Raw genomic sequence first — 11,452 nt, 5'->3', positions numbered from 1 at the left:
TTTAAAAAAGGCTGAAGAGTGAAAGCATTTTCAACATCTTGCACCTCACTCTATGTTCCTGGATTGAATAATGTAAAGGAGGCATAAGTACAGCAAGTTATCATTATGAAAACATTTTCACTCCTTAAATGGTGAACATATTCATATTTAAAGTCTAAATCCATACCAAGTTATCATCAGCCTCATAGCATTCAACAATTTAAGATATTCAAAATTTATGCATTACACTACCTGTTAATCATTACATTTTCATCACCTTTCTCCAGTCAACATTTGTGCAAACGTTAGAAAAAACAAATCATTTTTTCAAGCAAATATATTTCTACAACAAAATATGCAACATCATTCTACAACTTTGACATCAGCCTAGAAGAAAATATATATCAATGTTTTGAAAGTAGCATGAACACAGTGAAAACACTTACAACATGATTATGTTTAACAGGTAGGACATCAAAAGTTCTTATTCCATTTACTTGAAAGCAATGACCATGAAGTTGCTTAACAAAAAGTAGCGCCACAAAAAGATGTGTCTGCAATGTAAACTGCATAAATGTTGAAAATTATAATCATATCACACAGAGGTAGAACAACATTGTAAGGACATGGAGCGGGTAAATTCATCATATACCATCTCAGTGAGGCTTCATTTTAGCTCAACTTTCCTTCAGATATGTCCCCAAAAAAGAACTTTGAATCAATCAACACCAATGACAACTTTGCATTATTCATTCCTTACGCATCTTTTCATTGCTACCACATTTCGCAAAGGTACCGGGTATCAAAACTTATATTGCTGCATGCAATTGAAAAACAAAGTGATGAGCTGTTTGTTTAGTACTGTTGGTAATATATATGGTAACTAGATGGAACTTCGACTGTGGCAGTCAAAACTAATGCCTCTGCCATAGAGCGAATTTACAAACCAAAACAGCAATTTTTTAAATTCAGGTTTGATTGTAACCCTTTAACAGGTTCTCAGAATATCGTGATTACAAGCTATTTTTCATATACATATACATATATACATATACGGAAAACCTGAAAACATAATGTCTCCGGCTACTTCGTAACGGAGGCATAAAAACACTATAGTTGAAAATATAATGATAACTGTTCGAATCATGAAATCTCATTGCAAGGTCTCATTATTTCAAAACAATATATATATCTGAAAAAAGAAGGAAATATCTAAGAAAATATACTTTTCAAGGTTTTCAAAGAGAATGATTTGTAAAAAGGAATAATGAAACCTTCATAATTTCATGAAAACAGCAGCTGGAGAACTGCTCAATTTCAACCGATAGATTGGTCATTGGGGCAATCCAAGTTACTTTGGGCGCGTTCATGCTTGATTTTGACGGCCAGAATCAGGCATCTGTTACGCGTTTAGTTCGAAACACGCTTGCGTTCATGCTCACTTTTGTAGAATCACCGAAAAACGGCGATCACGATCGCCGATCGTAAACTCACAAAAAGATGCGTTTACAATTTGTAAACGCGTTTAAATGGGGTCAACGCACTGACCTCTAGTGGGTCTACGTAGCATGTACAGTGAAGGTTTGTGAATCCAGCTGGAAGACCAATTAAGGCCACACACTGAGAATTGCCTGGGGGAGCCAGAGAAGTAAGCATGAACAGTGCATCGTGGAACTGCGATCACGATGAGCGTTTACGATGAGCGTTTCAGAATGCTCATTCTGCCTTCAAAATTTAAGCATGAACGCAGCCTAAAAGGCTTACACTTCCTCACCTTCTTTCTTATTTAACCCCCACCAAATTCTTTCTTTCCCTCTCTCTCTCTCTCTCTTTCCCTCTCTCTCTCTCTCTGCATCTAGCCTCTCCCTTCTCTATACTCTATATCTGTTTCTATACTCACATTATGTGATTTCTTATTTTTACTATCATTTTAAGTTTAAAAAACTCCTAGTGACTTAGTATCAATTATTTTAGTTGAAATCTATACATGTTACTCACTCTCTCTCTCTCTCTCTCTCTCTCTTTTCTTATTTTTACTATTCACATGTATCTTTCTCTCTCTCTTTCAAACCCTCTCTAACTTGTACTCTATTTACCAGTAATCCATTTCTATCTTTCTCTCATTCTCCCTCTCCTTCTCTACATCTATTTTTTCTCTTCAGCCTCACACTCCTTCACGATGGCCAGGTAGTCATCAACATCGAACGTGGATCCCATGACGACCGGGGTCTTTTGATGAATATCTGACGGTATGATGTCTAAGATCCTCTCCTTTCCTGTAGTAGCCTTCCCGCCAGCTTGTTCACAGATAAAGGCCATTGGGGCTCCCTCGTATAGGAGACGCAGCTATGGTGAATGAAAAAGAACAAGACAAATGTGATAAGATCGTCTTTATATGATATTACATGATCACACCAGGTTTCAAGCTCGTACCTCTAGTGAATTTCTTGATATTGCAATAGTGAGGCTAAAATCTGCAGTTTCAGATATTGACCTCTATGACATTTGACCTACTTACCCCACAATCTAATCAAATTGTCTTACTATGGTGATACACACTATTTAATTTGGGTCAATGCTCAAATAATGGGTCTTTGGGCCATATCTTTTGGTATCTGGCAGCCCCTAAGCAGCAAAAAAATGGTTTCAAGTGGTACCTCATCTGCAGAGGTGCCCATCAGACGTCCATATCTGTGTATACTAGGTTCCTCCCCAAATGTTATAATACTCAGATATTGGTAACTTGTTTGTTTGATCAAAATGCACAAGACTGCCGGGTTATAATTCCTTCGGCACCAAGTTTGGTGGGCGTAGGCATAAAAAGGGTTGATTAAACATGTCCATAAAGGAGAATAATTGATTCTTGTAATCAATATAATTGTGTCCGAGCATCAAGCCTATATCTGGTTTCTGATTTCCAAATATATTTTGTGAGGTAATACATCATTAGCTGTGCAGCTGTTGCCAGTTGGGAACCAAACTGCAAAAATATGAATACAAGCATGTAGCATATTGTACTACAGTATATACAGATATAACAAATTCTGAATACCAATTAGAAACCACTCAGTATTAATAGACCATTTTGGTATGTCAATAAAGTTAAATGCATTTATAAACCTTTGGTAGGTGCCATGTTAAAATCATTTCATTCACATGTTATGAATAATTGTATTTCAATATTCAGAATGTAAATTGCATATATTAAAGATAAAGGTGAGTTCTGGTAATGCGATTGCATTGTGAAAGAAAAGGTTTGGAATGGATCAGAAACAGTTGATCATGTAGCATGTAAGTATTGGTGTGCACTGCAAGGTTCTGGAGTCATCAAAATCATCATAAATTTGGCCGAGTCTTGATAAAGTAACAAGCACTGTACACAGAAAGCTATATATGGGACAACACACATGGTGTCGAGGATAGTACCTTGATTTCCTTGTCTTTCTATGCTTATTACTCAGCCAGTATACCTTTTCTTCCAAAATTGTTTGGCACATGTCATTTATTTGTAATCTTGAACATTCAGTGTAAGTTTTGTTTGATTCTGTGAGAATTAATTTTCTTTTTTTACCAGAACTGGAGTTTATCTTTAATTTTTGTAAGAACAAACATTATTGCTTGTCTTACCTAAAAATACTTCATGTATGCAATTTGCAGTCTGACTACCAGGTGCATTGAAATATAATTCTTTGTAACAGGTGAATGAAATAATTTGTAATGAGGCACTTAAATATTTGAAAATGGCCCATTCAGATTAAAAGAAAGATAAAAGACCTATTTGAAGTGAAGACGTTTACACTCTTTACATGTAACTTGCTTCTGCACCTATTATTTGTGAACAGATTTGTTTGTTATAAATGTACGCTGCCTTATCAGTACCTTTCCAGTCTTGCTCTTCTTGTGGGCAGGGTAGAGGAAGATGCCACCGTAGACGATCGTCCTGTGCATGTCAGCTACCATGGAACCAATGTACCGAGCACCATATGGGGATTTCCCTTCCTGAACACAGAAAAAAGCAGATTCAACTTTAAAGAATGTTTTATTTTGCATGTTAGAGGTTTCATGTCACTAAATGATATAAACAAAAATATGAGTTCAATTTTATTTAATTTATTTATTTATATTGCACGTTTACTGTCTCAACTAACATAAAAATAACATGCGACTAGTCTACTCAACACACCCATACCTGCTCGATGAAAAAAAGAACCCAATTCTGACTTTAGGTTCCATGCACTTGGTTTAATTTTCTGCATACTTCTTATTCGTTACCCCCATTAGAATATGAGATAAATTTCTTTTGAGGTTGATTTTGTAACGTATTCTAGCTGTCAAAACAAAATATTAGGTGAATTGTACACTTTAAAAAAACAAATTGGGACTACCATTAATTTTGTTAAGGAAGAGATATGCGTGTACTGAAGAGAAATCTACTCTGCACTACAGTTTAATAAGAACAGGACAGAGGTAGAATTTCAACAACAGTTCACTTTCTCACATTTCAATCTCCAAACAACTCCCAAATCGTATACATGTATATGCCAGGAATACACTTATGGGAACCAATAGTCTTTCTGGTGGACTAGTGGTTTTGTCACTTTAAATTTGATGCATTTGTGTCCTTTTGTAATAATAATAATAATAATAATAATAATAATCTTTTAAAGTCCCCTCCAAATTTTATTAAGTTAAACTGAAAATGGAAATTCTTTTTGCCCAATTGATTGTGAGCCAGGCAGCCACTGAGCAGCGCCAGATCGACGTTGCTCTATCCCTTATTGATGACCAAATCTTTCTTGGGGGTGTGGTAGTCCTGAAAACGACTGTTTGTTATGGTTTCTATGGACTACCACACCCCCAAGAAAGATTACTGAGTCCGAGTCCTTTTCAGGACTCCTCAACCCTCTCTCTCTCTCTCACACATGGTGCACTCGCAAACCTACTGTATAATATTATTATTAAATAACAATATTTGACTTACCTCTGTAAATATGGATTGGTTTTTGTGTGATATAGATATCGATAGTTGAAGTTCCTGGATGACTGAGCAATGCGAAAACAATATTGGTCAGTCATCCAGGTACTGCGCTAAAGATATTGAATACACCAATTCATTGTAACACTAGGAAGCCTTATATAGATAATACTATCACCAATATCATATTCCATTATTTCAATATTATCATGCTATCTCACCCCTGGATACTTCTTTGATTCCACATATTTAGCAATACTCTTGTCCCAGTACTGAGAGTATCCTTCGTTGATGCTGAAGATCTTGCCTCGAGACTTGATGGTAATCAGACGGTCAGTCAGAACAAACTCACCTATAGCCTACAGACACAAAAGACAGATAAAACATGTGTTATTATTGTGATTATATGAGTTATTATTATCACTTGGACAAGTCCAATTTGGTCAGCGTATACAGGCCCGGATCCAGGAATTATGGAAAGGGGGGGGGGGGGGGATGGGGGGGGGATGGGGGGGGGCACATTGAAAAACGGTCAGAAGTGACGCGTCAGCGCCGCGTTCTACTTCTGTGCATGCGCCGACAGGGGGGTGTTTGAGGGGGATGTGGCCCCTCAGCTGAGCAAACATTTAAATTAAGCTTTAGAGTTTTGGCAATACAGAATACAGAACATGATCTAGATAGCCGTAGTGAGCGATAAAAACTCTAATCCATCCCATGAAATTACATTGCCCCTATTGTGTGATCGTTTTAAAGATCACAAAAAAAGCCCTCAGATTAGGCACTCCATCTCATTGAGTTTAGCAGAAAACGACCTTCATACTGGACACAACATTCAATCGGATGGTGCCCAGGCATTATCGAGTTTGAAACACACTTCTGATCAAGAATGCTAGAAGAAGCCATTTGGATAAATAGGATTAGTCCTGCACTGAACAGGGACGCTTGCTATACAACATTTTCTCTGCTTCAACTTTCTACACTAACCAAATTCTTTACTTCAACCCTGGACCCAGCATTATAACTAACCCTATGTCTTAATCCTAACCCTAAATCAACAATAAAACCCAATTGCAATCCTAGCCCTATACCTCTGATCAAGTAAAGCCTGGATCAAATTGTTACAGGACTAAATGGCGGGTTATTAATTAATATACTTACAGGATCAAGTTGAAATCCATTGACACCGCAACCAGTGCTGAGTACAATCATTGTAGCGCTACCATAGAGGGCATAACCAGCTGCGACCATGCTGGAACCAGGTTGAAGAACATCGGATGAACTTACTTCCCCCTTGGGATCCCCTTCCTAATTGATATGAGAGATGAGAAAATACATTTCACAGATTCTTGATTAACATGAGTTTCATAACTAATACGTGTTAACAAACCTACAAACCTGTACAAAAACAAGGCTGTATTTGTGCAAAAAGTAACTTGGGACATTTCTTCATTTCCATAATATTTCTCAAAATAAATTTTACAAAAATTGACACAAAGCTTGGGGGGGGGGCGTGGTTACTAAAATTACTATTATGCTTCAACTGCAAAAGAAAAATCTACCCTCAATGACAATACATACCAGTAACAAATCTTTGAAAAGCTTTATTCTCATTTTTAATGAAAACTGGTCAACTTCCCATTAGAATTGCATCTCCTAGTACTGTAGATATTTTACTCACCTTTTTCCAAATTCCAAATATGGTACCGATCGATACCAAGCAGTCAATGTTCGATGACCCATCCAAGGGGTCAAAGGTCACAATGTACTTTCCTCTCCTGTTGGTCTCGACCTCAATGACCTTCTCATTCTCCTCAGAGACCAAGGCACAGGTTGTGAAGGAGTTCTTGAGCTGGCTAATGAAAAGGTCATTAGAGATGATGTCTAGCTTCTTCTGCTCATCTCCGGTAACATTAGAACCACCAGCAATACCATACCTGTTGAGCGACAAAAAAAAACATCATAAGATAGTTTTGGAATAAACACTATAACCTGCCCGAAAATGGGAACATCTAGACATCAGTCTAACTTCCTTTTTTATGCCAGTTTTCAAGGCATCTATGCCTCCCCTTGTGTTTAACAATTTACATGAATATATGACACAAATGTCATTCTAATTTTCTAAATTCTAAATTCTAAATTTCATTCTAAACCTAAACCTGCCTTAAACTATCACATATCATAAATTGTCTGCATGTTGGTCTGGGCAGAAAATCAAGCTTTTCCCTTTAATAAGTTCCTGGTTAATTTTTCAACTGTTCATCTGAATAAAAGAGAAAAAAAGCATCAGATCGTACAGAACACTGTATAAGAGCAAAACAAAACTCAAGATTCAACTACACTGTATTCATTTTGCCTGCTTGAATGTCAGAAAATTTAATTCTCACTGGCCATCTCAAATTCACAGGGTCAAGTGGTGCAAATAAAATGGGCGGCATTATAGCACCCTCTCCTCCCAAATCTGTATTTAATGTTTACTGGCACACCTCTTCCACTGTCTTTCAACCTCCTTCACTATCTGTACCACCCCCAGCCCCCCCCCCCCTCCTCACATCACCCCCTCTCTCTCTCTATCTCTCTCACACGCACACACAGACACACACTTGCTCTTGAGCCCCCCCCCCTCTCTCTCTCTTTGACGTACAGTGTATGCTACATTAATGAAAATGAAACTTATAGAGTCTATGTAACTTTTCACATCTAAACTTTCTGTTTTTAAACTAACCATTTCCTTAAAAGTTTATCCCGCTTCCTCATTCCATACAACAATTCAACTTTGCAAACAGAATCTCTACAAGCTCAAAATGAAACAAGGAAGTATATTTGACAATTTAGTTTTAATAATAATAGCAATGATGTGGGTATACAGAGCTATTCTAAATTTTACAAGCCACACACTCAATATCAACATATACCCATTTCTGGTGGTACCCTCATGTAGACACCATTCCTGGAACACATCCTTACACCAGGGGGTTAACAAAAGGAATTACCCAGTATATTTACTAGGTCTATGATTTACAGAAGAGCGTTAATAGATGTAGGGTTACATCATCCGCGTACATCAAAACGTGAAAAAAGGGGAGCTTTTTATCACCAGACGCATGAAGGGTATCATATTGTATCAAATTCACTGTTGATAAGAAGATACATTCACCTGGAAAGGGTAGGAAATTTGATAGCCCTGGTTATAGGAGCAGAGGGTTTAATAGGATTTAAAACTCCTGTGGAAATACACAATAAAAAGAAAGCAATCCTTGAATAAGATGTAAAATACGATGGAAGATATAAAATCCCTGGGTCTAAAAATAGGACATTGTAGACAGGTTTCCTATTTCCTCTGGACTTCGAACCTTATTTAGGGTCCTTTTCAGATGGTGATTTAGGCAGCACACGTACATTGCTGAACGTGATATCTCTCCCCCCACCAATGCGCTGTATAAGCTCCTTGGTTTGTACCACTGAACTCAAACACTCTGGATAGCAACTAGTGCACAAGGCAATCTTAGCATGCAAGACTGTGTGTACATACTGACATCATATGAGTTTGCCATTGAGTGTACTTGAAGGAAAAAAAAAAAATGGTGGTATGATATGGCTGCATGACTAGTATGTGCAAATCTTGCACTTCTCTACCCCATTGGAGTGATTCACTTAACAGTATTTTGGCGGAGGATTCCGGGGGGTGTTTCATAAAGCTGTTTGTAAAGTTATGCATGACTTTACGAACGACTGGTATATGAAGTGCCAGATAGGATATGTCAAAAGTTTTTCCTGATATTTCCAATAACCCAAATTAAATTATGGCAAAAAATACTTTGCATTCAAAATGTTTGTTATAATAAGAATGTTAATTTACTATATATCTGCACAGTTCAACTTTAGTTGATGCAGTTAATTAATAAGGATTGAGCATCCCATTTGGCTTTTCATAAACAAGTCTTTCGTAAAGTCATGCGTAACTTTACGAATTAACAGCTTTATGAAACACCCCCCTGGTGTGTATTTACAGTTTGTTTATGGAGGATGATAAATGCTATCATATAACTTAATTTTGCTTAGAACTATAGGGCTGGGAATCTTCAGAATTGATTTGACTTTGTCTAGTCCCACATATAAAAAGTTCATGCTACCTACATATTTTCATCAGCTGTCTTGGTTGTTACTGTACTTTGTACTTCTACACCAGTTACGTGCTAGTGCTACAGAATGGAATAACTTAAATTCCAATCTGGCTGCACAAATCTTTTACACCACGGCCTATCGGCGGATACATTCACACCTGCTGAGGTGGGTGACCGCTTTGCTGTGATAGTCAAAGATTAGGCTAAAAAAAAACTCCCAAATGGAAAACCCCAACCCTTCGCTGTGTACCATGGTGTATATTGTGATTCTAGTAGGCCAGGATCCAGTATACCAGACTTATATGGTTGAGAGGAGGGGGTGGGGGGGGGGGGGGGGGGGCTGTCTTAATAAAATAATTAAAGGTGACAGTGTCAGGATATGAATTACAATTTGTCTGGATTAAAATGCCCTGATTGTATGAAGAACTTAATTTTCACTATATTTCAATATTTGTCAAGGCTTTCTATGTGTCACATTTTGTGGCTACCTATTACCTAATCTGTATAACTACTCTGTAGATTTATAAAAGATGTTTTTAATGATTTTTTTTCAATCTTTTTACATCGCCTGCCCTGCATAGGAAGTCCTTGGCTTTTCTTGAATTTTCTCCATTCCTAATAATTGTATGACTTTGCCATAAATAACGTCTCTGTTCCTTTATTGCTGAATTATCAATAAAGTGTTGTACACACAATTCGTACAGAGGGTCTGAAATTTGTAATAATTACTATTTGTTTCCATAAAAGTTGGCAGCTTTGGTTAAGTCATTCGGATTTAAAATCTTTTTTCTTTCTTTCTTTTTCCTACATCCATTTGACTTCCATCAGATATGATTCCATTAATTGTTATATGTTGAGTTAATTTCTTCATTCTGTCTTCAATGAATGAATAATGATAACAATAATGATAATAATACTACCAGGGGGTGTTTCATAAAGCTGTTCGTAAAGTCATACTACTTTACAAACAGCTTTATGAAACGCCCCCGGTACTACTACTACCACTAATTAATACAAACAGTGATACTGATAAATGACTGTCTAGTAATAGTCTACATTTTTTTAATGTAATGATAATGATGATAATATTAATAATAATGATAACAACAACCAGGACAACAATAAAAATACAAATGTTAACAGGTTCCTTAGTCTTATGTAACACAAAACTATTTAAAGACTTACAGTCGAGAAATACCAGCTTTGCGTACGTTAGACGAGATTGCTTTGACGGCAGTGGCGATAGAGTTGAGTAGCTGGGTCATTTCCCCCGTAGCTCCCTCGCATCGGGTCTGTTCCTCGATCATAAACCTCGTCAGTGTCATGAAATCTGTGTCCACAGTAGTGGGCATGGCGCAAGACTTCGTATCACTCATTTTTCTTCTAATATCTGAGATTCTCGGGGAAATGAGATAGGAATGTACCTAAATTGCACACGTCTGTGACACTCTGGAATGGTGACGATGCTACAAAGTTTGTTATTCTGCTCGAATTTGCACACCTTCGAAAAGCTCCGGGCACCTGTTAATTGTTTCTCCAAAGCAAAATCGTCAACGTATGTACGTACGTGTAGTGTGTGCGAGTATTATTTATACGGAAGTAATCACTCTCTAGCTCTGTGCATTAAATGCAATGATATATGCATATTAATTAGCCGCGCCCACTCCCCGCCCTGACAAACTCGGCCCAGGGCCGTGACATGGCAGAATAAAAAAGAGCGTTGTCATGATTGTATCACTTTAAAAAAAAAATGTAAAATATAGAAAAAAATTAATAACAACAACGCAAATGACGGCGGATGATTCACGCATTCCTTCCTTTTTGAAATTTGTATGAAGAAAAGTTAGAGATAACATGTTATTGTACAGTACATGTAACCTCTGTATATACAGACCACTCAAGCGGATCGAGACAATGAGCGGTCCTTATACAGTGGCCTTTTAAAACAGGTGGTCTTTATGTACAGATTCTTTAATGCATGTTTCATTGAGAAATTTGATTGTTTTTAAACGCAAACTGAAATTACCTTCATTGAGTAATTATGCTGAAAATATTTAATGTAAAAACTATGTCATTAATTACATATGATTATAAAGTATGTAATTACTTCTTTTTCTTGCTCCATTGTTTAGCCCCCCCCCCCCCCCACCTGTCAGGATTTTGTCGGTAAAATTGCGCTGCCGTCGGGAAAAAAGAGAAAAGGGGGAGGAAAAAAAAGAGAGGGAAAGGGAAAGAAAGGAAAAAAGAAAAGGAAAAGAAAAGAAAGAAAGGAAAAGAAAGGAAAGAAAGAAAAAGAAATGAAAGAAAAGAGAAGAAAGAGAGAGAGAAAAGAAAAAGAGGGAGGAGAGGAAAGAAAGGAAAAGAAGGAAAAGAAAGA

General features: G+C 37.1%; 1 protein-coding gene across 1 annotated transcript; it reads right to left on the bottom strand.

Moving 5' to 3' along the window:
- Positions 1–1,947: 1,947 nt before the first annotated feature.
- Positions 1,948–10,652, bottom strand: LOC588688 (fructose-1,6-bisphosphatase 1). Its single transcript, XM_030976697.1, has 6 exons — positions 10,261–10,652; positions 6,633–6,888; positions 6,113–6,259; positions 5,176–5,313; positions 3,859–3,978; positions 1,948–2,325 (listed from the first exon to the last, which is right to left on the bottom strand). The coding sequence occupies exons 1-6, from the start codon at positions 10,449–10,451 to the stop codon at positions 2,125–2,127; spliced, it is 1,053 nt and encodes a 350-aa protein (XP_030832557.1). The 5' UTR covers positions 10,452–10,652; the 3' UTR covers positions 1,948–2,124.
- Between the last annotated feature and the right edge of the window lie 800 nt (positions 10,653–11,452).

Source organism: Strongylocentrotus purpuratus, unplaced genomic scaffold (assembly GCF_000002235.5).
Source record: "Strongylocentrotus purpuratus isolate Spur 01 unplaced genomic scaffold, Spur_5.0 spur5_scaffold_9, whole genome shotgun sequence".
In the NCBI taxonomy this organism is placed as follows: domain Eukaryota; kingdom Metazoa; phylum Echinodermata; class Echinoidea; order Camarodonta; family Strongylocentrotidae; genus Strongylocentrotus; species Strongylocentrotus purpuratus.
This window is presented reverse-complemented; position numbering and strand designations above follow the sequence as displayed.